This window comes from Corylus avellana, chromosome 5 (genome assembly GCF_965113065.1).
Source record: "Corylus avellana chromosome 5, dhCorAvel1.hap1.2, whole genome shotgun sequence".
Lineage (NCBI taxonomy): Eukaryota > Viridiplantae > Streptophyta > Magnoliopsida > Fagales > Betulaceae > Corylus > Corylus avellana.
Window position 1 is genome coordinate 724986 of NC_142494.1, and position 27647 is coordinate 752632.

General features: G+C 35.5%; 2 protein-coding genes and 3 pseudogenes across 8 annotated transcripts; 4 read left to right on the plus strand and 1 right to left on the minus strand.

Annotated features, from left to right (window-relative positions):
- The first annotated feature begins 4817 nt into the window (after positions 1–4817).
- On the plus strand, positions 4818–7625 carry LOC132180620 (receptor-like protein Cf-9; annotated as a pseudogene).
- A 252-nt stretch (positions 7626–7877) lies between these two features.
- Positions 7878–12164, plus strand: LOC132180608 (receptor-like protein 7; annotated as a pseudogene).
- On the minus strand, positions 11491–16751 carry LOC132180290 (Tetratricopeptide repeat (TPR)-like superfamily protein). Of its 7 annotated transcripts, XM_059593059.2 has the most exons (7): positions 14548–16751; positions 14246–14463; positions 14092–14134; positions 13188–13328; positions 12185–12499; positions 11960–12035; positions 11491–11773 (listed from the first exon to the last, which is right to left on the minus strand). In XM_059593059.2, exon 1 carries the CDS (start codon positions 16490–16492, stop codon positions 14918–14920), a length of 1575 nt encoding a protein of 524 aa, XP_059449042.2. In that variant the 5' UTR covers positions 16493–16751; the 3' UTR covers positions 11491–11773; positions 11960–12035; positions 12185–12499; positions 13188–13328; positions 14092–14134; positions 14246–14463; positions 14548–14917. The 7 variants fall into 7 exon arrangements, with proteins under 7 accessions (XP_059449042.2, XP_059449041.2, XP_059449044.2 ...); XM_059593058.2 differs by having other exon boundaries at positions 14092–14506; positions 14896–16751; XM_059593061.2 differs by lacking the exon at positions 14092–14134 and having other exon boundaries at positions 13188–13316.
- A 1405-nt stretch (positions 16752–18156) lies between these two features.
- LOC148585183 (receptor-like protein 6) lies at positions 18157–20610 on the plus strand (annotated as a pseudogene).
- Positions 20611–24504: 3894 nt separating this feature from the next.
- Positions 24505–27117, plus strand: LOC132180623 (receptor like protein 27-like). The gene is made up of 2 exons (XM_088516915.1): positions 24505–25778; positions 26073–27117. The coding sequence occupies exons 1-2, from the start codon at positions 24509–24511 to the stop codon at positions 27008–27010; spliced, it is 2208 nt and encodes a 735-aa protein (XP_088373041.1). The 5' UTR covers positions 24505–24508; the 3' UTR covers positions 27011–27117.
- Positions 27118–27647: the final 530 nt, after the last annotated feature.

Consider the following 27647-nt stretch of genomic DNA (forward strand, 5'->3'; position numbering starts at 1 on the left):
GGTGGATATCCAAAAAAGAGCATATACGATTGTGTTTATATTTGATAGAAACAGAGTGTTTGTTAAGGAAGTCAAATGACCAGAAACAGTCTGAAGTAATGAATACATAAGAAATTTAAAAGCAACTTAGTGCTAAGACCGCGTTTGTTACTTTCCATTGTTTTTTTTTCTTCTGAGAAACAGCCTAACCACTTGATCAGCAGGGGCACCTACTTTAGAAAAATTAAACCATATTAGCAAAAAAAAAAAGTTTTAGGAGATTTGTTGAATGTACACGTAGCAACATTTGATAGGGTGAGACGTGACGCATTTTGTACAGGTAACGAGTGGCCTAAGTACTGTACATGATGGAAGGACTAGTCTTATAAACTCCGAAAGCTTAAAGAACAATTTTATCACTTTCTAAAATTCAATGAATATTCTGATAAATATGATAGCCTTAAATCATTTATGGGCTTTACCCTAATTCTTTTTATTGGTTTTTGTAAGGAACATTATCTGTTATTGCAATTCCTATATCTTTTTCCCAACACATTTTCCTTAAGAAGATTCTAAGACTTTGTCTCTTCTTCTAGCCTGATTTTTTAACAGTCTAAAACAACTTAGGTTATTTTGCATTTATTTATTGTTTTAATGGGAAACAGCCTAACGTACCACTTAATCAGCAAGAGGAGCACCTACTTTAGCAAAAGCAATTTGGTGCTTAGCAAAAGATACTGGTAATGGGATTAACAAAATAATAATAATAATAAAAATGATAGCAAGTAATTAAGTTAATAGAAGTGCTGACAATAAATAAATAAATTATTGAAGTGGTGGAAGCAAACCCATCTTCACACGTTGTTCTTTATTTGCCATCAAATAAGAATAACTGCGAAAACACATATTCTTTGGCGAGATACTCAAATTGGAACAATATTGTTTCCCCTTCATATTATTTGAAAAGTGTTACACAAAATGGTGCTTAATTGACTTGACTTGACTTGGCCCCTCACATAATATTTCCTCCAAGTAACGAAGTAAGTGCTTTTGCGAAAGGTTAGACTTCTTTTTCATAGTTAATATATATTTTACTACTTTTTCTACTCCACACTCAAAAAAGTGGTACGTAAATTAGACATTAATTATTGCTTTATTGCTTCAAATTCCGTGTTTCCACCGTCTACGAGTATGTGTTTTTTGTATGGAACGAAAACTGTATTATTCGTAATTTCCTCAAAAAACTGATAAAATGGGTTTCTCTTTAGTTTGTGTAAGATGCAGAAAAAAGCTTGGTATATGTTATACCATAATTTGCCCTAAAGCCATTGGGCCTGGTATCCGACAATCAAGCCCACGGCCTGTTCACCCAGGTAAAAGCCCAGCGACTTCATGTGGGCCTACTAAGAGGTAACCCAGCTTCGGAGGCACCGAACGACGTCATCAAACGTAACAATTGACTGTGTTTGAGTTTATAAAAATTTAAATGTAATATCTCACCATTTGTGTGAGTTTGCATGTGTCTTGAGTTTTTTTTGTATTTACTAACAATTGACTTTTTAATGAGAAAAATACACTTTGCTCTCCCTAACTTACTCCATATTTGACGCTTAGGTTATCAAACTTTAAAATTAACACTTGAGACGGCTGAACCAATCCCATAAGCCATAAATTAGATTGGTTCGCGTGCCCGCCCGAAAAGTGAATCGTATTTTACATTCATAATATATCAAGGTCTAATAATTAAGAACAACGTGTGAAGAGTGAACTACTGGAGAAATGGATCCTATTGATTTATGCCAACATCCATATTCTTTCTAAAATGCAGCATTTGGTCTAAAATAATGATCTACATCTTCCTAAACACCTTAACAGCCTTCTCCAATTTTCCCAATTTACAGTTAATTATAAGCAAACATGACCGCATTAACACTAATATTCACATAATCATTTCCTCGTACGTACCACGCGTAAAATGGTTTTTGTTTTTATTTTTTTATTTTCTTTTTGTTATGTGGACAAGCAGGAATGGTTTGTGTAGAATCAATGTGATTGTTTATATCAAATTGTAATTTCCTCTGAATCTAGGGAAATGTAAATGAAATAGATGTGGGTCTTGACCAAATCAATGGCCCAATGGGACTGACATTCGTATTTGGTAATTGGTACATAACAAGCAGATACACGACCTTAATTATTAGGCATATATATACCGAATAAGTAAAGTTAAAAATTATATTTTTATTTTATAATTATCTTACAATATTAATGTAACCGTTTTTACTAACTCTTAAACCAGTTTTTGTTAATTAAAAAAAATTAAGAATTGATTGATATTATCACATCATCATCGTTGTGAGATAATATATAAGAAAAAAATACAGTATATTACTTATAGCAAACAACGCCATCAAATATTATATTCTCTTAAAATTGTAAACGGTTAATAATATCAAACATTTTTCTCAAGACACTAGTGGTTAGTAAGACCTATAATTAATCAAATAATTGTAATAAATCATAGGGAAAAGTTCACATACCCTCCCTCAAATTACCACCCAATTGACAATGTCCCTCCAAACTTTCAATTGTGACAATATTCCTTCCCTCCAAACTACCAAAAATTGTTAATGTTCCCTCCAATGATGAGACTACCCTTAGTAAAATAAAAACAAAAAATACTAAAACTTCTAGAAAAAAATTAAAACTAAAAAAATAATAATAAATAAAAATAAATAAAATCCAAAGGGTGGCAATGACGAGACTACCGTTTGTTTTATAGCTGTTTTAATTAAAATTTTATGTTTTAAAAAAAATTAAAGAAAATAAAAATTTTCATTTTCTAAAACAAAATTAAAAAAAAAAATTTAAATAAAAGTTTGTGTTTTTTTTTTTTTTAAAAAAAAATATTCATTTAAAAAAATCAGTTTAAAAACTAATAAATTTTTTTTTTTTAAAAAAAAATTGTTCTTTTTAAATTAAAATTTTCGTTTTTTTTTTTAAATTAAAAAAAATATTTTAATTTTTTTAATTTATATGGACATTTTTGTCTTATTGAGAAATATATAGAAGCATTTTTATCTTTTTGCTAAGTTTGGGGGGATGTTGACAATATTTTGATAGTTTAAGGAGAATATTGTCACAATTAAAAGTTTAGAAGCGTGGTAATTTGAAGAGAGTATGTGAACTTTATCCTAAACCATATGTAAAATATCACCACTAATAATGTAGATGCTGATGAAACAGATTCTTGTAGTGACTCCAATACTCCATGTTACATTTTTTGAACCTGCCCATATAGTCCTTAAAGTACTTCACATAGTTGGATGATGGACATTAATGGAGGTTCAGCTATGATTAGAAGGAGATCAAGGGGTGTGATGAGAGAAGAAGGTATATATATATATATGTCATACTTTTTGACATTAATTTGGTTATGGAAATTAATGCTATGAGAAGTTCATGATAAGAAGTGGTCCTACAACAGCCAATCTTTTGAGGCTAATTAACCTATCTCAACCTCTTAATCTCCGTGCTTTCAGAACAAATTCCCTCAGAGATTTCACACCTCTCCAAGTTGTCTTCTCTCGATATGTCTGGTAATTATGGTTTATATACTGAAAGTGAACTAAGAAGTTTAGTCCAGAACTTAACTAGCCTAGAAGAACTTTTATTCTCTCGCGTCAATATCCTAAAAAACTGTTCGGTACATGAAGAATTACCAACCGATTTTTTTTTTTTTTTTTTTGGGCTAACAAACCTACAGTTCCTTGGAGTAACGTACAATCAAGATCCTATTGGTCATTTGCCTGAATTTTACTCAATCAATTCTCTTGAGGTTTTGATACTCCGGCTTACAAGTTTTTATTTTTATTTTTTTATTTTTTTTTAATTTTTTTTATTATTATTATTTTTATTTTTTATAGTAAACTACCAACTTCAATTGAAAAATTAAGTTATCTACATGTTTTAACTATTTGGGATTGCCATTTCTCTCGATCTATCCCACCTTCACTCGATAATCTCACACAACTAACTCTGCTAGATCAGTCATAAAACACTCTTATAGGTCACATCCCTGCGTTATTTTTAGCTAACTTGACTCAACTAACTTAGCTGGACCAAATTTTAGCCAATAAATTGAGTGGGATGCTAGAATTTGATATGTTTCTTAAGCTCAAAAGTTTAAGTTGGTTTGCCCTAGCTACAAGACAACAATTTGGCATTGCTAACCAAGGCCAATTCAAATGATACTCCTGAACAGTTTAACATTCTAGGATTGGGTGCTTGTAACTTACATAAGTTCCCAAATTTCTTATGCAACCAAAACAAATTGAGTTGGCTTGGGTTGTGAGACAACAATATTCGAGACTTAATACCCAGATGGATGTACATAATGAAAGTACATAATCGCTTAGAGGCTCTAACCCTCTAGGACAATTCTCTAATAGGCTTTGGACAATCTCCAATTGTTCTCCCTTGGTTATTCTAGAAAGTTTAGATCTTGGCAGTAACATGCTGCAAGGATCAGTCCCAATTCCTGAATTATTCTAATTTTCGCATCAATATTTAATTCTACAACACGATTATATTGTGGTTAACAAGTTTCCAAGTCTTTTCGTCATCCTCTAACCCAATTTTTCCAATCTTTTCTACAACACGTACGCTGTGGACACCTAACATATAAGTAGCAAGTGGAAGACATAGAAAAGCAATTAAAAGAAATGGGAAAACAAGACTTGATAAAAAGTGTGAAAGTGAAACCACCACAACAGCTAGTGATGTGAAATCATATTGCGGTACTCAATAATGGATGCTTTTGAGTCACCCTTTTTTCAAATCCCATTTGGAGTCGCCAAACTTATGTAAAGCGTACGTATATCCTTCCTACCCTATAAAACCCCCTTCACTTGTAGTTCAGCTGGCCTCATCAAATTAAACAGCCAAAAACATACTAAAACATAATGGATACCTGTTTGTATTGCTTCATGTTCATGCGCTTCCTTTTTCTTCTCTCCATATTGTTCCTTGTTTCACTCACTGCCTCTTTGTCTTCTCTGCAGCCACTTTGTCATGATGATGAGAGATCTGCCTTGTTGCAATTCAAGGATAGTTTTATCCTAAACAAGTCTGCTTCTCATCATCCTTTTGGGTATCCTAAGGATGTTGCATCATGGAGTCCAGAAGGAGGGAATAGTGATTGCTGCTCATGGGACGGGGTTGAGTGCAATGAGGAGACAGGTCATGTCATTGGCCTTGAGCTCACTAGCAGCTTTCTCTATGGTTCTATTAATTCCAGCAATAGCCTCTTCCGCCTTCGTCAACTTGAAAGGCTTAATCTTGCACATAGCAACTTCAATGGCTCTCAAATCCCATTTAGAGTTGGCGATCTTTTGAGGCTAACCTATCTTAACCTCTCCTACTCTGTGTTTTCAGGACAAATCCCCTCAGAGCTTTCACATCTCTCCAAGTTGTCTTCCATCGATCTGTCTGGTAATTATGGTTTATATACTCTAAGTGACTTGAACAATCTAGTTCAAAACTTCACTACCCTGGAAGACCTTTTACTCACTGACATCAATATTTCGTCCCCTGTTCCTAAAAGTTTGGAGAATTTGTCTTCTTTGACAACTCTAAATCTAGAAAATTGTGAATTGCATGGGAAATTCCCAACAAGAATTTTTCAGCTACCAAACCTACGGGAACTTAGGATAGGATGGAATTCGAATCTCACTGGTCATTTGCCCGAATTTCACTCTAATAGTTTTCTTGAGGTTTTGGAACTCGACTACACAAGTTTTTATGGTAAACTACCAACTTCAATTGGAAACCTAAGGTTTTTACGTGTTTTAAATTGTCAAGATAACCATTTCTCTGGATCTATCCCACCTTCACTGGGTAATCTCACCCAACTCACTTATCTAGATATGTCAATGAACACTCTTACAAGCCACATCCCTTCTTCCTTGTTTGCTAACTTGACTCAACTAACTTCGTTAGACCTTTCATACAATAACTTGAGTGGAACGCTGGAGTTTGACATGTTTCCTAAGACCAAAAGTTTAAGTGTGCTTCTGCTATCATCCAACAATTTTACATGGCAAACCAAGGCCAATTCAAATGACACTCTTCCACAGTTGGATACTCTAAGATTGGATTCTTGCAACTTACATAAGTTCCCTGATTTTCTACGCAACCAAAACAAATTGGGTGTTCTTGATCTAAGAAGCAACAATCTCCAAGGCCCAATACCCAAATGGTTGTATAATACTAGTATAGAAGCTCTTCAGTTTCTACTCCTTTCTGACAATCTTCTAATAGGCTTTGAACAATATCAAGTTGTTCTCCCATGGCCTAATTTAAAAAGCTTATTCCTTGAAAGGAACATGCTGCAAGGATCACTCCCCATTCCACAGCCATCTATCAAGTTTTATAGAGTCCAAAGGAACTTGATAAGAGAAATGTCACCGTTGATTTGCAATTTGAGTTCACTTTATGAGCTTGATTTGTCCTATAACAACTTGAGTGGCAAGCTTCATCCATGTTTAGGAAACTTCAGCTCTTTGTTTACACTTCAACTACGAAGAAACAACTTTCATGGCACCATCCCAAAAACATGGGCAATGGGGAGTAGCTTAAAGATGATTGACTTGAGTGAAAACCAATTCCAAGGTCAACTACCAAGATCATTAGCTAATTGCATGATGCTAGAGTACCTTCATGTTGGTAATAATCAAATCAATGATACATTTCCCTTTTGGTTGGGAACTCTTTCTCAGTTGAAGGTCCTCATCATCCGTTCTAATGCATTCCATGGTGCAATAAAGATTCCTGAAATCAATTACACATTCCCCGAGTTGTGTATCATTGATCTGTCTCATAATAGTTTCTCTGGAAATTTGCCCGCCGAGTATTTCCTGCATTGGATTGCCATGAAAGTTGTTCATCCACATAACTTATCATACATGGTGGGAGAGCTTGAAATAGACGGCTGGGTTGATACTTTTGGTTACACAGTGACATTGGCAAACAAAGGCATAAAGTTAGATTATGAAAAAATACAAGATGAGTTAAGGGTCATTGATTTCTCATGCAATCAATTTGAAGGAGAAATTCCAGAACTTGTGGGGACTCTTAAAGGACTTCATGTGCTAAATCTTTCCAATAATGCTCTCAATGGTCATATTCCATCATCCTTGGGGAACTTGGCACATATTGAATCAATGGACCTTTCCCAAAACAAGTTGATTGGAGAGATACCTCCACAACTTACACAACTCTTTTTCCTTGCATCTTTTAATGTCTCCAACAACCGTCTCACGGGACCTATACCACATGGAAGTCAATTTGACACATTTCAGAATAATTCATTTGGAGGTAATCCAGGATTGTGTGGAAACCCATTATCAAAAAAATGTGGAGATTTCAACTACACTCAAAATCCACCTTCTCCCTTTGAAAACAATCGGAGCTCAGAGTCTCCATTTGACTTTGGTTGGAAAATAGTTGTTATTGGGTATGGATGTGGATTTGTAATAGGAGTTGTTATTGGGCAAATTGTGATAGCAAGGAAATATGATTGGTTTGTGAGGACTTTTGGAAAGATGTAGCAAACTCGAAGAATGGTGAATTGGAGAAGGTCATAAATTTAAATTTAGTTAAATAAAATGTTTTAGATAAATTATAAATGTTTTTTTTTTTTTGAAGTATAAATGTTTATGTTTTTGTAAGCCTATACAAGTTTCAATGTAATATCTTAGTGTTTGTGTTTGTGAGTTTGCATGTGTTTGTATTTTCTTAGGTGGCATGGTCTATTTTAAAATTAATAGATTTTAAACACTACATTAATAAATTTCTGAAAAATTGACCATGCCACCTAAGATTAAAATGGCCAAAAGATGAACTTTTTAATGAAACCAAGCATTTCTCAATTTGTAATTAGCTTGCGACTCCTGAGCTTTCATATTATTAAGTGCACAACACTCTATATCTGTGTGCAGCCTATAAATTGAAGCTCTCTCCTACCTTCACCCCCAGCCTCCAAGCATATCTAAGGAAACACTAAATCCAACAAAATGGGGTTTCTTATCGCTTTCTCTCTTCATTTTCATGCGCTTGCTTTTCTTAGTTTCACTGTTGAATCTTATACTCCCTCTTTCTTCTCCTTTTGTGCAACCCCTGTGTCATGATGATGAAAGCTCTGCCTTGTTGCAATTCAAGGAAAGCTTTATCATCAAAGAAGATGCCTCTTCTTCTTATTATTATTATTATTATCCTCCTCATCCTAATTGTGAAAAGGTTGTGTCATGGACAGTAGAAGGAGACAAAAGTGATTGCTGCTCGTGGGATGGGGTGGAGTGCGATGAGGCCACAGGTCATGTAATTGGCCTCGACTTCAGTGACAGCTGTCTCTACGGTTCTATCAACTCCACCAGTAGCCTTTTTAGCCTTGTTCACCTCCAAAGTCTTAACCTTGCCTACAATGACTTTAACTACTCCCAAATCCCATTTGAAGTAGGCAATCTTTCGAGGCTTACCCATCTCAACCTCTCCCAATCCATGTTTTCAAGACAAATCCCTTCAAGAGTTTCACAACTCTCCAAGTTGTCTTCCCTTGATCTGTCTTCCAGTGGTGGTTTATATACTGGATGTGATCTGAGAAGTTTTGTCCAAAACTTCACAAGCCTAGAAGAACTTTTACTCTCTCATGTCAATATCTCGTCTGTTGTACCTGAAAGTTTGGCAATTTTATCTTCTTTGAAAACTCTACATCTAACATTTTGTGGATTGCTTGGGGAATTCCCAAACAGAATTTTTCAGCTACCAGACCTTCGGGATCTTAGCATAGCAGAGAATGAGAATCTCATTGGTCAATTGCCCGAATTTCACTCTAACAGTTCTCTTGAGGTTTTGGAACTCTACGAAACAGGTTTTTATGGTAAACTACCAACTTCAATCGGAAACCTAAGGCCTTTACATGTTTTAGATTTTGACACATGCCATTTTAATGGATCTATCCCACATTCACTGAGTAACCTCACCCAACTCACTCTTTTGATTTTGTCATGGAACAATCTTATAGGTCACATCCCTTCTTCCTTGCCAAGTAACATGACCCAACTAACTTTTCTCAAGCTTGAAGAAAATAACTTGGAAGGTACCATTCCGAGCTCATTCTCTGAACTCAAGAGTATTGAGTTGCTTGACTTAGGAAGCAATAACTTGGAAGGTACCATTCCGAGCTCATTCTCTAAACTCAGGAGTATTGAGGTTCTTTACTTAGAGGAAAATAACTTGGAAGGGACCATTCCGAGCTCATTCTCTGAACTCAAGAGTGTTGAGCTTCTTGGCTTAGGAGGAAATAACTTGGAAGGTACCATTTCGAGTTCATTCTCTGAACTCAAGAGTATTGAGTATCTTTACTTAAATGAAAATAACTTGAGTGGGATGCTGGATTTTGACATGTTTCTTAATTTCAAAAATTTAACTTCGTTGGACCTTTCATCCAACAATTTGACATTGCTAACCAAGGCCAATTCAAATGATACTCTTCAACAGTTTGAAACTCTAGATTTGAGTTCTTGCAACTTGCGAAAATTCCCAGATTTCTTACGCAATCAAAACAAATTGAGCTTTCTTCATCTCTCACACAACAATCTTGAAGGCCTAATACCCAAATGGTTTTATAATGCAAGTATAGAATCTCTTGAGTTTATAAACCTTTCTGAAAATTTTCTAGTAGGCTTTGAACAATCACCAATAGTTCTCCCATGGTCTAAACTATCAAGTTTAGATCTTGGCAATAACTCGTTGCAAGGATCACTCCCAATTCCACCACCATCTACCACGATTTATCGAGTCCAAAGGAACTTCATAAGAGAAATGTCATCGTTGTTGATTTGCAATCTGAGTTCACTTGAACTACTTGATTTGTCCTATAACAACTTGAGTGGCATGCTTCCTCCATGTTTAGGAAACTTTAGTTCTCCTTTGTTAGTACTTCAACTACGAAGCAACGACTTCCATGGCACCATCCCAAAAACGTGGTCAAAGGGAAGTAGCTTAAAGATGATTGACTTAAGTGAAAACCAATTGCAAGGTCAGCTACCAAGATCCATGGCTAATTGTATGATGTTAGAGTACCTTCATGTTGGTAACTATCAAATCAATGATACCTTTCCATTTTGGTTGGGAAATCTTTCTCGATTGAAGGTTCTCGTCCTCCGTTCTAATGCATTCCAAGGTGCAATACAGAGTCCTCCAATCAATTATACATTCTCTAAGTTGCATATCATTGATCTCTCTCAAAATAGTTTCTCTGGAAATTTGCCCACCGAGTATTTCCTATATTGGAATGCCATGAAAGTTGTTGGTGCAAATCAGTTGATATACATGGAGCTCGATATTACTAGCAGAGACGGCTCCTTCGATGGTACTGTCCTTTGCACAGTTACAGTGACAAACAAAGGCTTAAATTTGGAGTATGATAAAATCCAAGATCTGTTCACGGTCATTGATTTCTCAAGCAATAAATTTGAAGGAGAGATTCCAGAACTCCTAGGAACTCTTAAAGGACTTCATTCACTAAATCTTTCAAATAATGCTCTCATTGGTTATATCCTCCCATCCTTGGGGAACTTGCCAAATATAGAATCAATGGATCATTCCAAAAACAAGTTGTTTGGAGAGATACCTCCACAACTAACACAACTCTTTTCCCTTGAGTACTTTAATGTCTCCAACAACTGTCTCACATGATCTATACCACATGGAAATCAATTTGACACATTTCAGAATAGTTCATTTGGAGGTAATTCAGGATTGTGTGGAAGCCCGCTATCAAAGAAATGTGAAAATTTCGAGTACACACCACCTTCTCCCTTTGGAGAAAATCAAAGCTCAGAGTCTCCATTTGAATTTGGTTGAAAAGTAGTTGTCATAAGATATGGATGCGGATTTGTGATAGGAGTTGTTATGGGGCAAATTGTAATTGCAAGGAAGTATGATTGGTTTGTGAAAATTTTTGGAAGGATGTAGTACACTCGAAGAATGGTGAATTGAAGAAAGTCTCAAATTTATATTTAGTTAAATAAAATGTTTTAGGAAAAGTATAAATGTTTATGTTTCTTGCATTATTATGTGGTGCTTGATGGAATTGTAAACCAGTAAAAATTTCAATGTAATATCTTACAATTTGTGTGTAAGTTTGCATGTGTCTGTATTTTCCTTTCCTTATTTTAATAATTCTCACATGAATTTAGAGATTTTTAATTTTGGAAGACCACAACTTTACAGTAGGTTGTCCATTTAAGGTGATCATATATTTACCCACAAGAAAATAAGAGGAAAAAACATAACTTAGATGTTCATTAAAACTTTGAAAGAATCATATCGTTGCATTCATTTTTGGTAGGTCTACCTATGCATTCACCACTTATTTAGATGGATCAATAACAGAAGAAGAGGTATGGAATCTTACCGAATCCATGTCCTCATCTTAGGGACTTCCCATTAATCTCAGCAACAAGTTATTGTCCCTCACAAACACTTCAATTTCTAGGGCAGCATTTGGAGAAAAGTGCAGAAGTCAAAATGAATACTTACGAGATTTACAGTCTTTTATTTATTTATTTATTTATTTTGGATGAATTTTCCATTCCACAAACCCGAACAAAAACTCTCTCCGGCAAGCAAAACTCACTGGAACAAAGTTACAAAGAACTAAAGCAAAACAACATATATACAAAAATCTTCCCAATCTATACCATTGGAGCACACTATACCACAAACAAATCTGCACAAAAACAGAAACAATATAAGTACACTTTTGTCAACCACACAACCCAAATAACAGCAGCCCACCCAAAACAGTCAACAAAACAGAATGGGCATACCAACTCGATGATGTTGATATGGCTTAATGTTAGTTCAATCTTTTTCAGGACATCTATATTGGAGCAGGTGAGAGTTCAGCAACTACCTTAGAATGGCCAATGTCTGAGCTGATAAGAAACCCAAGAATAATGGAGAAGGCACAGGCAGAAGTGCGACAGGTCCTGATAGGGAAGAGAAAATTGGAAGGGAAAGACATGCAGCAGTTAGATTTCGCGAAATATGATCAAAGAAACTTTAAGATTACATCCTCCTGTTCCCTTACTAATAAGAGAATCCAAGGAAAGATGTAAAATGAGTGGATATGACATACCAACGAAGACAAAAGTCATCATTAATGTGGGGGCAATAGGGAGAGACCCAGAATGTTGGATCGATGCTGATTGCTTTCAACCAGAGGTTCCCTGCTCACAAGATTACTTGAAATTGTTTTAGAAAGCAAGTACTCCTATCAAACTTTGCTGTGCTCCAAGCATGAGAATAGCTGGATTTTCATGCAGTAATTTGAGCAGTACAACAGGAAGGGACCGATGTGTTAGCACTTAAGCACATGCTTTAACTGGTCGTGCCTTGTCCCTTCTACCACTGTCACCAAACAACTCCATCTTCTATTCCCTGATTCTGCTCCCTGGAAAGGTAGCTTAATAAATAAATAAATACATAAATGAATAAAAATGCCTAACCATTTTAGAGTTTGAAATGTTGGAGAGATAAATATATGGGGATGTCTCCAATTGAGCCTTGTTTTCACAGCTACAAATGTGAGGAAGCCTCTAATTGAGAAGCAATCAACATGCATGTTCCCGACAACCATCATTCACCTCGGCAAAATCTCCAATTGAGTCTTGTTTTAATTACAACATATGTTAGGAAGTCTCTAATTGAGAAGCAATAGAAATGCATGTTCATTTGGAAAAGAGGAGAGACCAGCATCATCTACCATGCCAGTTGCGAAGAGAGGAAGACCGAGTCGCCCCCACAAAAAGAAAAGTGAAAAAAAAAAAACTCCTCAGTCCTTCAATAAATTTGAAAATGCCCCAAGGTTTTTACCTAATTTGGGTTTACTCAATTGGGTTTCCAATTTAAAGAATAAAGTCCTTAAGTTTTATTCAAGCTTCAAGGAGGTCTCTTTATAACTTTACCGTCAAAGTTAACAGCATCCAATGTCAATACCACGTCAACAAATGCCAAATCAAACGTAGAAAAAAAATATTAAAAAAAAAAAGGATCTAACTCGAGAAACAAATGTCCCATTACGCTTGGATCTAAGAACCAACAGTTTTATGGCATGTTTATGAGAGATGTTGTAGATATACCTTGCCCTGATAGTGCTGCCGGCCTCTGTTCTTGGAGTACCAATGGACAATGTGATTTGGTAAGTGCAAATTGTTCACAGCAATCGAAACGACATTGTTTCTCTAATTTGAGTTTGCATTAGATTGAATCTGATCATAGGACTTGCAAAAAAAATAAATGACGTTAGCCAATTGTGAGGTCTCTTACCATTTCCGAGTTGAAGAGACCCAACTGAATAAACCCAAAGAAAGAAATAAAAAAAGGACTAAATTGAAGAACTCATATCTGAGTACCAATGTAACGGGGAAAGGTGGCTGACCACCCCACCCTATGGAGGGGTGACCACTTTTTTATTTTTTAACTTTAAAGGTAAAAACTTTATTTTACAATAGACTAAGTTATCAGTTATGTCGCGTGTTAATGGTTTCGGTCAAACAGCTAACGGCGGGGACCATTTTGGAGAAATAGCTTACTCCATGGATCTTTAAGATAGTTTTAACACCTAAGGATCAGTTTGGTACAATTACAATTAAAAAAAAAAAGGGTCAAACGATTACCCAGTTTGAAGTGTTGGAGAGATGAATATTTTGGGAAGTCTCGAATTGAATCCTATTATGGTTGCTATCCAATGTGGAACAAGTTTCCAATTGAATCCTATTTTGATTTCTATCCAACGTGGGGCAAGTCTCCAATTGAGAAGCAATCAAAACATATGCTCTTATAGGGACCACCACCATCCATCTTGTTGAGGGGAAGTCTCCAATAGAGAAGCAATTGACAACATGCTCCCATGGGGACGATGAGAAACCATCATCATCACCTTGCATGAATCTAGAGCTATTTCTAGTATTCTATACATATATATGTGCCGAAAAGGACCAATATATGTCGACAAAAAAAAAAAATGCAAAAACAAAAAATTACCTGAACAAATTCCAATGTCGCACCTCGCTTTATTGACCCCTACCTCCTTGATGGAGAGTTTAGACTTATTTTTGTTCAATGGGATTATTTAGACTCCTGATATTGTAACAAACAAAATGCATGAGCAAAAAGAGGGAAAGTAACTGAACCGTACCTCCTTCATGGAGAGTTTGACTTGATGGCCCCTTTATTGGAGCCCTTGCCTCCTTGCTTCTTAACGTGAAACCCTCCTGAACTGAACTTACCTCCTAGAGGTTAAGGTGATTTGGTTTGGTGTAGCCAAGGTAGGAGTAGCTGGAGTTACAGAGTTGTGAATAGGAACTTCCGTTACTCCACTAATTGACTCAATAGCTCCCCCAGGGTAAGGATAGTCTTGCAATATCGGAAAATTAATCATGAAATGGTCCTTAAACACCTGGATGACAGCAATAGACATCAAACTACAAGTGGTCCTACCTGGAAAATTTTGCCATTCATCCTAGTGCTATTCAGAAAAAATGGTCCTAGTACCTCCTCCTCGATAAAAGGTAAATAAAGAACACAATAATCTTAGGAAGCAGAGCACCAAATTTGCAACCTTAATGTAAGAAATCATTATACTTGCTTTTCACAGTAAAAATAAAACAATGGAAGATTATACAGCTTGCTTTAGTTTTGCTCTCAAAGTAAAAAGTGTAGTTCCCACTAAAAGCTAAGATTTACAAGTTACAAGGTGAGATCAGGCGCAAGAAGAGGTCAATTTACAACAACACAACCTTTATAAGTTACATGGAAAGCTTAGGTGCATACACCCTTAGCATTTACCTCCAAATGCTTTCTTCTCATACTAGGCACCAAAGTTGGTGGTTTCAGATTTGTCAAAGCCTGCTGGCATAAGACCTCTAGCTTCCATCTCACTACATAACATCTTTGCCTCTTCAATTTTTGCACACTGGCAAAGCCCACTGCAAATCTCAGATAAAATGCCTGAATCAGGAGCCATTGATCTCTCAAACATTTCCTTCAAGACTTGGACTGCTCCATCAAAGTCCTCATTTTTGCAGAAAGTTGATACCAACATTTTGAAAGTATGTGCATTTGGATGGCAACCACTCCTTAACATGCTTTTATATATTTGAAAGGCACGTTCGGAGTTCTTTCTCATGCACTGACCACAAATAAGGGCAGAAAACGTTGAGGCATTTGGCACTAAGTTATGCTTATCAAGTTCCTTAACCAGATATGCCGCTTTCTTTGTCTTACCCTCCTTGCATAGTCCAAATATCAAGGCATTATACGTTAAAATATCAGCCTTAACTTGATTCCTCAACATCTCCTCATAAAGCTTGCTGCCCATCTCACTATTACCCACTTGGCTATACCCATTTATCAAGGTATTGTAGGTCACAATATTAGGAGTAACATTTGCGGCCTTCATCTCAATGAAAACTCTATTAGCTTCATGTAATTTCCCTTCCTTGCAAAATCCATGGATAAGCGTGTTAAATGTAACCACATCCTGGTGCACCCCACTCCTTTCCATTGAGTTTTTAAACTTTACTGCAAAGCTCAATAGACCCTTACTGCAATGTCCTGCAATCAATGTGTTATAAGATGCAGTATTCGGTCTAAAACCCATGCTCTCCATCTCCCTAAATGCCTCAACAGCCTTCTCCAATTTTCCCAATTTACAGTAAGCGCGCATGATCATATTAAGAGTATAAACATTTGGAGAAATCCTATGACGCCGCATTTCTCTGTAGAATGCCAAAGTAATATCCATCCTGTGCAAATCAAGCAAAGAGCTCATGTAGGCATTACACGACTCAATAGTAGGGAAAAATCCATAATCCTTCATTCGACAAAAAGTATCAGTGGCATCCCTAAACTTCTTCATATGCGCAAAAGTCTTGAAAAGTGAGTCAAAAACACGAGGCGAAGAATGACACAAGCGGTACGAGTGTAGCATTTCTTCAAACAGATTGGAGGGTACATCTGTGGAACCAGATACAATAATGTTCCTCAAAATGGACTCTGCAGATTTGAATTTCCGGTTTTTTGTGAGAATGTGGAGAATTATGGAATGAATTTCGAGGGAATGGCAACTGGGCTTTTGAATCCCAGCCCAGTTGAAAAACTCGAGGGAAAGAACATGGTCCTTCTGAATCTTGAGCAATACATGTTTCACTCTGAGGGGTGTTAGATCGGTTGATAACGAACTGAGCTTAGCCCAATCAGAGTGAATTAGGTGGCTGTGTGCAACGTTTATGAAATCAAGGTCTTGACCTCTGGGCTCAGGGACTGTTCGGTGGGGTATTGGAATTGGTTTCCACTTCCTTTCTCCAAAATTCGCAGGGATCGTGGGTTTCACAGAGGAATTCAGCAAAGTCGAAAATCGACGGAGTGGAAAACTGTTATTCATAATTTCTTCATAAAACAGATAAAATGGGTTTCCTTTTGGTACGCGAACAAGCCGAACAACTTTGGTGTATAACCAAAGCGATTGTTTGATTCAAATTATTTCGTCCAAATTCAACGAAATGTAAATGAAATGGAAGTGGGTCTTGATGAAAACAATGGGACTAACCTTTTTTGGATGCAGTGAACGAAGAAAATGGAGCTTTTGGGCTCACTTCGTTTTGCTTCAGACCTCTGAACTTCACTGAGGCATAAAAAAACAAAGAAACGGCTTTTAAATTGCACTGAATGAAAAAGAAGAAGAAGAAGAAGGAATGGGACCGACGACTGTCGTTGATATATACCAACTAACCGGTCGTATTGGCACGTAGTCGAGGATAGTGGTTTTTCCCTATTGATTGAGTAAACGACTAGATTTGGTTTATTCGGTGCTCTCAATACTTAACAAACCACAAGTCGTATAAGCTTGACGTGTGATAACAAGTTGTTGTTCGTGTGTTGTGTGAGGTATTTATCACCTACTAATTCTGCGAGATTTTACTGTAATAAGCAGATTTTTACGGTAACAATTTGAGCAGAGTTAAATTGAATGGATATTGAGCGAGTTCTCGAACGAACTGAATTATTTATAGTCCTAATTGTGTCGCCGTAAGAGTACTAGCTACTTGAAGATATGGTATAGGATGTTCATCCGACATATTTGTTGACAAGGCTCTCGCTTAAGGTGACCATGCCATGATGCCTTTGTCGATAGACTCGACACATTTGTTGACTCGAGCACAGATCTTCACAAAACCAACTTCAGTTGAAAACCACAAAATTTGGGCATATAAGGTATATATTAGTAATGCTAAATACTATATAATTTTATACAACATTCAGCCAACAATATGCTAACATAGCACTCATAACCAACTATTAAATACTTTTTTTTTATTATTATTGTTTAACAATGATTAATTTAATAGTTAATTGAGAGTGCTACGTCATCATTTTTGGATAATGATTTGATAAAATTATAGTATCTAGAATTGAATGGTTATTCATATGAAATAGCCATTCATTTGTTTGGTTGCACACTAAACAAAGAATAAGAGATGGTTATCCATTCCAACCTCTTATATTCTCGATAATACCTATTTATAATTATCATATAATCGTCATTTATTTACAAGATAACACAAACTGGCTCTCGGTCTCTCTTATTTTGTTTCTCTATTTGGAGGTCAGGAAAGCATGTGAAAGGTGCTTGACTTGACTTGGCCCTCGTACAATATTTTCTTGAAATTACAAGGCGCGCATTTTGAATCCATGAACAAAATCACATGGGGTCTCATCAGCTCGTTTATCTCTTTGTAAGATATTTTCATAGGAAGGAACAAGGTGCTTTCGCTTCAAACCGCGTTTCCCAGCCCTCGTCTACACATGATTTTCATTAATTCTCTCAACAATAAGTGAAAAACAACAAGTAGTATAAGATTAGATTACATGGTTGTTTCATATAGATTACAATAATTGAGTCACACTTTTTCAAAATACATCTTGTTTTGAATGAGTCGTATTCTTGGGTGTACAAACTTATGTAACGCTTATAAAAGCCCTTCACTTGTAGTTCTTTCTTTATCAAAAGAGCAGTAAAAGATGATGGATAACTATTTGTATCGGTTCATGTTCATGCACTTCCTTTTTCTTCTCTTGTTGTTCCTTGTTTTACTCACAGGCTCTTTCTCTTCTCAGCAGCCACTTTGCCTTGAAGATGAGAGATCAGCCTTGTTACAATTCAAGGATAGCTTCACCATTAACATGTCTGCTTCTGGTGATCCTTCTGCGTATCCTAAGGTTGCATCGTGGACTCTAAAAGAAGGGAGCAATGATTGCTGCTTATGGGATGGGGTTGAGTGCAATGACGACACAGGTCATGTGATCAGCCTTGATCTCAGTAGCAGCTGTCTCAATGGTTCTATCAACTCTAGCAGCAGCCTTTTCCGCCTTCTTCAACTTCAAAGCCTTAATTTTGTTGATAATGACTTCAGTAACTCTCAAATTCCATTTGGAGTTAGCAATATTCTTTTGAGGTTAACCTCTCTCAACCTCTCTGATTCATTTTTTTTTATGGACAAATGCCTAAAAGCTTGGCAAATTTATCTTATTTGGAAACTTTGGATCTCCAATACTGCTACTTACAGGGAGAATTTCCAACTGAAATTTTTTTGCTACCAAATCTACGGAATCTTATTGTAGCATACAATGAAGATCTCATTGGTCATTTGCCTGAATTTCACTCTAACAGTTCTTTCGAGCTTTTGACACTCTAGGGCACAAGTTTTTATGGTAAACTACCGAATTCAATTGGAAATCTAAGTTCATTATATTTTTTAGATTTTCGGAAATGCAATTTCTCTGGATCTATCCCACCTTCATTAAGTAATCTCACTCAACTCAATGATCTGGATACTCTTACAGGTCATACCCCCTCTTCCTTGTTAAATAACCTAACTCAACTAATTTATCTGGACCTCTCATTTAATAAATTGGTTGGGATGCCAGAGTTTGACATGTTTCTTAAGATCAAAAGTTTTAGTGTGCTTATGCTATCATCCAACAATTTGACATTGTTGACCAAGGCCAATTCAAATGATACTCTTCCACATTTTCACACTCTAGGAGTGGGTTCTTGCAACTTACAGAAGTTTCCAAATTTCTTACGTAACCAAAACAAATTGACTTGGCTTGAGCTGCAAGACAACAATCTTACAGGCTTTATACCCAAATGGATGTATAATGCAAGTATAGAAGCTCTTTTAGCTATATTACTTTCTGACAATTTTCTAATAGCCTTTGAACAATCTCCAGTTGTTCTCCCATGGTCTAAGTTAGAAGTTTTATTACTTGGAAGTAACAGGCTGCGAGGGTCACTCCCCATTCTACAACCATCTATCAAGATTTATCAAGTCCAATGGAACTTGATAAGGAAATGTCGCCATTGATTTGCAATTTGAGTTCACTTTATGTACTTGATTTGTCCTATAACAACTTGTCTGGCATGCTTCATCCATGTTTAGGAAATTTCAGTTCTTTGTCATTACTTAAACTACGAAGAAACAACTTCAATATAATGGCACCATCCCAAAAACATGGGCAAAGGGAAGTAACTTAACCTTGATTGACTTAAGTGAAAATCAATTCCAAGGCCAGCTACCAAGATCCATGGCAAATTGTATGATGCTAGAATATCTTCATGTTGGTAACAATAAGATCATTGACACCTTTCCCTTCTGGTTGGGAACTCTTTCTCAGTTGAAGGTTCTTGTCCTTCGTTCTAATGGATTTTATGGTCAAATAAAGAGTCATGAAGCCAATTATACATTCCCCAAGTTGCATATTATTGATATCTCTCATAATAGTTTCTCTGGAAATTTGCCTGTAGAGTATTTCCTACTATGAAAGTTGTTGGTGAAAATAAGTCAAAATACATGGATTTATATTTTATTGGATTCGGGTTGGCTTCAGTTGTCCAATACACAATTAAAATGACAAACAAAGGCATAGAATTGGAGTACGAGAAAATCTAAGATGCGTTCACGGTCATTGATTTTTCAAGTAATAAATTTAGAGGAGAAATTCGAGAACTTGTGGAGAGTCTTGAAGGACTTCATTTGCTAAATTTTTCCAATAATGGTCTTACTGGTCATATCCCATCATCTTTAGGGAACTTGGCAGATACAGAATCAATGGACCTTTCCCAAAACAATTTGCTAGGAGAGATACCTCAACAACTAGCACAACTCTTTTTCCTTGCATCCTTTAATGTCTCCAACAATCGTCTCAGAGGACCTATACTACATGGAAATCAATTTGACACATTTCAGAATACTTCATTCGGAGGTAATATACCCAGGATTGTGTGGGAACCATTTATCAAAGAAATGTGGAGATTACAAGTACACTCCAACCTCACCTTTTCCCTTTGTAAAGAGTCAAAACTCAGGGTCCCCATTTGAATTTGGTTGGAAAATAGTTGTCATAGGGTATGGATGTGGATTTGTAATAGGAGTTGTTATTAGGCAAATTCTGATTACAAGGAAATATGAATGGTTTGTGAAGATTTTTGGAAGGATGTAGCAAACTCCAAGAATGGTGAATTGGAAGTCATAAATTTAAATTTAGTTAAATAAATTGTTTTAGAGGAATTAAGCATAAATGTTTAAGTTTTAGCATAATTGTATGGTGCTTGATGGAATTGTAAGCTTATAAAAATTTAAATGTAATATCTCACCATTTGTGTGAGTTTGCATGTGTATGAGTTTTTTTGTTTTACTAACAATTGATAGCGAACAGTGCCATCAAATATTATATTCTCTTAAAATTGAAAACGGTTAATAATATCAAACATTTTTCTCAAGACACTGGTGGTTAGTAAGACTAAGACTCATAATTAATCAAAAAATTGTAATAAACCATATGTCAAATATCACCGCTAATTAATAATGTAGATGCTAATGAAACAGATTCTTGTAGTGACCTCAATACTCCATGTTACATTTTTTGGACCAGCCCATAGTCTTTAATTAAGTACTTCACATAGTTGGATGATCGATGGACATTAATGGAAGTTCAGCTAGGTCTGATAAGAAAATCATATATATGTGTGTGTGATTTTTCGTACACCTTAAACACCAGAAAATATTTTCAAGGGAATCATTTTTAAGAAGAATACAACAGAAGTCGAAGGACGAACGGAACCAACTACTGTAGTTGCCAGTTGGTATGTATTGGGTGCTCTCAATACTTAAAAGACCGTAAGTTGTATAGGCATATTGAAGACAACTCGTCATTGTACTGCAAAAGATTGACGTAAGCACTAGGAGTAGCTTTTCTAAATTTTATTCTCTTCCTTAAATGTATGGAAAATTCTTAAAATACCACATGCAACAAACTCTCGTGGTGTTCTCCAAATTAATTAGGGAACACTAAGTTAATCAAAAGTGTTATCTAAATTTAGGGTAGGGTAATACTTTTGCTTATCTTAATATTATTTTAATATAAAAAAAGGCTTTTTCTTTTGTCTGTTTCCTCTCTCTTTTTCTTTAGCATTTATTTGAAAAAATAAGGAAAATTATTGTAGAGTTTATTTGAATAGTAAAATAAAAAGTATTTTAATTTCTTATTTTTTTTTTTAAAAAAAAATCTAAAAGAGAAAAGAGAGTAATTGTAAAGAGAGTTTAGTGGTGTGCGTTGGTTCTCTCATAATAAGACATACTTGCTACGTGCTAATTGATACGACTTGAATGCCACTTTAAAAAATTATAAAAAAAATAAAAAAAAGACTTGAATGCGTCTCATGTTTTAATTTAACAAAATCCCTGCAAATGATTATCCTTACGAGCATAAGATAGAGCCCTTTTTGTGTTGTAGTCTTTATTTTCACCTTATTTGATTTTTCAAATATGAGAATAATTTTTATAAAGAGCTCATATATATATAAAAGGATAGAAATTTCCTCCAAACTAGTATGGAAAAAATATTCTTCAACCCATTTAAAATAGTATCAAGTGTCTATAAACATTTAAAACCGTTAATAGCAGTTTACTAACTTAAACTAAATTTAATGTTTATTGATATTTAGTACTATTTTAAATGAGTTGGGGGATATTTCTTCCGAATCGGTTTGGAAGAAATTTCTGTCCTATATAAAATCAGTTCTATGTACCCTATAATTAACAGCAATCCAAGTCAGCTTGTAATATTATGTATTTCTACTTATAACTTTTTTATCGTTGGTTTTGGAACAAACAATGCAATCCAATAATGAAAGCACTTTCTAATTTTTGGAAAACGTTCTCCACGTTGTTTAGTCTGATCTTGTATTCTTTCAACTTTACTTTTTATAATTTTTCCACAACGCGTTATCTTTATGAACAATTGCAACTTTGTTTTAGTCTGATCTTGTACCTTTAACTTTACTTTTTATAATTTTTCCACAACGTGTTATCTTTATCAACAATTCTAACTTTGTTTTAGTCTCATCTTGTATACTTTTAGCTTTACTTTTTATATATAATTTTTCCACAACGTGTTATGTTTATGAACTATTACAATTCCTTTTTCTTTTTTCTACAAGCGCGTGGTCCACGACATAACCTTCTGAAGCAACATCATTATCATTATTATTATTATTATTATTTTCTTAACAATCACAACAAAACTCAGTTTATTGAACCAAAAAAATCCTTTTTTTTTTTTTTTTTTCTTGAACCCTATGTTTTTTTTGAAAGTGTTAAAAACATCTAAATTAAGCCCATTAAGTAGGCCCAAAAGGCCACATACACTTCTGATTATTATTGCTTTTATATATATATATATATATATATATATATATATATATATATATATATATGGTTCTAGCATTGTTGTATGTACGAGATAGAATGGGTTTATCTTTATTTAACAAGGATTAATCAAATGGTTAATTAGGGGTATCATATCAGCACTGTCCGATGATGGTTGGATAAAATTATAGTATCTAACATTACTCTTAATTAGTATATATAAACCCTTGTATTGGAATGATTATTCATATAGAATGACAATTCATTTGTTTGGTTGCATGCTATTTTCCACTAGCCACTATTTCCATAAAATGTGAACATATTATTAGAGTGAAAGAATATTCTGTTCTTCACTGATTGTTCCTAGCTTCCCAAAAAACAGGACCTTGTAATGCTTCTAGTACCAAAAACCTGGTTAATGTTACTGTTCACCCTTAGTTAAACCGGTTAATGTAACATATTTTAAGTAGTTTTTTATTTCAAACACAAAAAAAATCAAAAAATTAAACTACTTATAACACATTATGTCAATGATAAAATATGTGATAAATTAGTGGAGATAACATTACTCCTTTCACAAAAGCATTTAGGAAATGCGAAAATAAGACATTATAGAAAGTGCTTTAATTATCATTTTCGGGTGCGTTTGGGAGTACGTTTTTAAAAAAATAATTTGCGATTTTAAACCAAATCGCAATTTTAGGGTGTTTGGGATTGCGATTTTAAAAACGCAAATTTGAAAATCGCAAAAAAATCTGCGATTTCCATAAGCTGATTAGAGGGTGCTTATTTGAAAAAGTGCGAATTTAAAACAAAATCACGATTTCTATTAAAAAGATATTTGGCTCAATAGTTACCTTTTTTATAACGGAAATAAAAAAATACCAAGAATACCCACTTAAAATATATTAAAACCCTTCTTTTCTCTTTTTTTTCTCTTCATCCTCTCTGTCTTGTTCATCATTATTGGTAATTTCGTCATGAAACCGCAATTATATGCTAATGTTATCAAAACACTCAATTGATAAAAAAAATACTTTTTAGTATGTTTTACCAAACGCCTGTGCGATTTTAAAAAATAGCGATTTTAAAAATGCAATCTTTAAAAACACAATTTTTAAAATCGCACTTATTGAAATCGCACTCCCAAACGGGCTCTTCATCAGTTTTTCTATTTGGGCGTAGGAAAGCATGTGAAACGTACTCGACTTGGCCCTCATAAAATATTTTCTCCAAGTTAATTAGCATACATTTTGGATTTATGAACAAAATCACTTGTGGTCTTAATTAGCCCGTTTGTTTCGAGGAAAAGTATTTTCATAGAGAGGAACTTGCTTGACTTGACTTGGTCCTCACACAATATTTCCACTAACCCACACAGTGGCCACCTAACTTATATGTAGCAAGTGGAAGACATAGAAAAGCAAAAGCATTAATGGGAAAACAAGACTTGATAAATTAAAGTGTGAAAGTGAAACCACCACAAGGTCCACAACAGCTGATGTGAAATCATATTGCAGTACTCAATAATGGAAGCATTTGATCGAGTCACTATTTTTTCAAATCCCATTTGTACGTAGTCTCCAAACTTATGTAAAGCGTACGTATATCCTTCCTACCCTATAAAAGCCCTTCACTTGTAGTTCAGCTCACCTTATCCAATTAAACAGCCAAAAACATACTAAAACATCATGGATAGCTATTTGTATCGCTTCAAGTTCGTGCGCTTCCTTTTTCTTCTCTCAATATTGTTCCTTGTTTTACTCACTGCCTCTTTATCTTCTCTGCAGCCACTTTGTCATGATGATGAGAGATCTGCCTTGTTGCAATTCAAGGATAGCTTTATAATAAAGAAGTCTGCTTCTCTTGATCTCTTTGGGTATCCAAAAGGCGTTGCATCATGGACTCTAGAAGGAGCGAATAGTGATTGTTGCTCATGGGACGGGGTTGATTGCAATGGGGACACAGGTCATGTGATTGGCCTTGACCTCAGTAGCAGCTTTCTCTACGGTTCTTTTAATTCCAGCAATAGCCTCTTCCGCCTTCTTCAACTTCAGAGGCTTAATCTTGCTAATAATGACTTCAACGGCTCTCAAATCCCATATGGAATTGGCAATCTTTTGAGGTTAACCTATCTAAACCTCTCCGACTCTGTGTTTTCTGGACAAATCCCCTCAGAGTTGTCACATCTCACCAAACTCACTGTTCTAGATTTGTCATGGAACATTCTTATAGGCCACATCCCTTCTTCCTTCTTTGCTAACCTGACTCAACTACGTTATCTATACCTTTCACATAATAAATTGAGTGGGACCCTGGAGTTTGACATGTTTCTTAAAATCAAAAGTTTAAGTGTGCTTGATCTATCATCCAACAATTTGACATTGCTAACCAAGGCCAATTCAAATGATACTCTTCCACAGTTTCACACTCTAGGATTGGGTTCTTGCAACTTACAAAAGTTCCCAGATTTCTTACGCAGCCAAAACAAATTGAGTTGGCTTGATCTGGGAGACAACAATCTTGAAGGCCTAGTACCTAGATGGATGTATAATGCAAGTAGAGAATCTCTAGTGAGTATAAGCCTTTCTAACAATTTTCTAATAGGCTTTGAACAATCTCCGGTTGTTCTCCCATGGTCTAATCTAGCTAGTTTATATCTAGACAATAACAAGCTGCAAGGATCACTCCCCATTCCACAACCATCTATCAATACTTATCGAGTCCAAAGGAACTTGATAAGAGAAATGTCACCGTTGATTTGCAATCTCAGTTCACTTTATGAACTTGATTTATCCTATAACAATTTGAGTGGCAAGCTCCATCCATGTTTAGGAAACTTCAGTTCTCATTTGTCAGTACTTAACCTACGAAGCAACAACTTTTGTGGCACCATCCCAAAAACATGGGAAAAGGGAAGCAAATTAACGGTGATTGATTTAAGTGAAAACCAATTACAAGGTCAGCTACCAAGATCAATGGCTAATAGTATGATGCTAGAGTATCTTAATGTTAGTAGCAATCAAATCAATGACATATTTCCCTTTTGGTTGGTTTGCAATCTGCGTTCACTTGAACTACTTGATCTTTCCTATAACAACTTGAGTGGCAAGTTTCATCCATGTTTAGGAAACGTCAATTCTACTTTGTCAATACTTATACTACGAGGCAACAACTTCCAAGGCACCATCCCAAAAATATGGGCAGTGGGGAACAACTTAACGGTGATTGACTTAAGTGAAAACCAATTCCAAGGTGAGCTACCAAGATCCATGGCCAACTGTCTCATGCTTGAGTTTCTTCATGTTGGTAACAATCAGATCAATGATACCTTTCCCTTTTGGTTGGGAACTCTTTCTCGGTTGAAGGTTATCGTCCTCCGTTCTAATGCATTCCGAGGTGCAATAAAGAGTCTTGAAATCAATAATACTTTCCCCGAGTTGCATATCCTTGATCTCTCTCAAAATAGTTTCTCTGGAATTTTGCCCACAGAGTATTTTCAACATTGGAATGCCATGAAAGTTGTTGGAGGAAACAAATTGAATTACATGGAGGTGAATTCTACAGGAGATGGGTTGGGTAGTTCTGGCCAATGCACAATCACAATTACGAACAAAGGCACAAAGTTAAGGTACGAGAAAATCCCAGATGTGTTTAGGGTCATTGATTTCTCAAGCAATAGATTTGAAGGAGAAATTCCAGAAGTTGTGGGGAGTCTTAAAGGACTTCATTCGCTAAATCTTTCCAATAATGCTCTCACAGGTCATATCCCAGCATCTTTAGGGAACTTGACAAATCTAGAATCAATGGACCTTTCCCGAAACAAGTTATTTGGAGAGATACCTTCACAACTAACCCAACTCTTTTCTCTTGCATACTTCAATGTCTCCAACAACCGTCTCACAGGACCTATACCACGTGGAAATCAACTCGACACGTTTCAAAATAATTCATTTGGAGGTAATCCAGGATTGTGTGGAAGCCCGCTATCAAAAAAATGTGGAGATTTCAATTACACTCCAACTCCACCTTATCCTTTTGAAGAGAATCAAAGCTCAGAGTCTCCATTTGAATTTGGGTGGAAAGTAGTTGTCATAGGGTATGGATGTGGATTTGTGATTGGAGTTGTTATTGGGCAAATTGTTATTACAAGGAAGTATGGTTGGTTTGTGAAGATTTTTGGAAAGATGTAGCAAACTTGAAGAATGGTCAATTGGAGAATGTCATAAATTTGAATTTAGTTAAATAAAATGTTTTAGGAAAGTATAAATGTCTATGTTTCTAGCATTATTATAGGGTGCTTGATGGAATTGTAAGCGTATACAAATTTCAATGTAATGCATGTCTTACTATTTGTGTTTGTATGTTTTTCTAGCATATATTAAACAATCTTGTTTGTTCGTTGGTTCTGTTCCTAGTTTGTGTCGTGTAAATTAGAAACCATTGATGAATGAATCAGCAAAGTGTGTAAAGGTAAACCTTCAACAAGGTAACGGCTGAGAAACACACGTACGAGAAACTCTCTCGCCAACCCCGTTATTGTTCATCGATAGGGTTCCAATTCAAATTATGATAGCTATGATATAGAGTGGACATTTGTACTCCAATATGGGTAGCTTCCAAATCAAAGAAATTCATTAGCAGGGAAACCTGGGAAGAGTTGAGGGTGAAGCAGTCCAAGGTGGATTGGTTTTCAGTGGCAAAACCTAAGCATGCATTCACCCTACGGGTGGCTATGAATGATAGGCTTATCACCATGGATAGATCGCTCAAAAGGAGATGCTAATTGACTGTTTTGCAGGGAGTGTAATTGGAAGCCCCCACCCTTTA

What these genes read in the sequence shown, in the direction of transcription:
- LOC132180290 (XM_059593062.2), bottom strand. Translation starts at nt 16,492, where the DNA reads ATGAATAACAGTTTTCCACTCCGTCGATTTTCGACTTTGCTGAATTCC.
- LOC132180623 (XM_088516915.1), top strand. Translation starts at nt 24,509, where the DNA reads ATGGATAGCTATTTGTATCGCTTCAAGTTCGTGCGCTTCCTTTTTCTT. An exon ending in AAGTGAAAACCAATTACAAG is followed by an intron (nt 25,779 to 26,072) that starts GTCAGCTACCAA and finishes ACCAATTCCAAG; the next exon opens with GTGAGCTACCAAGATCCATG.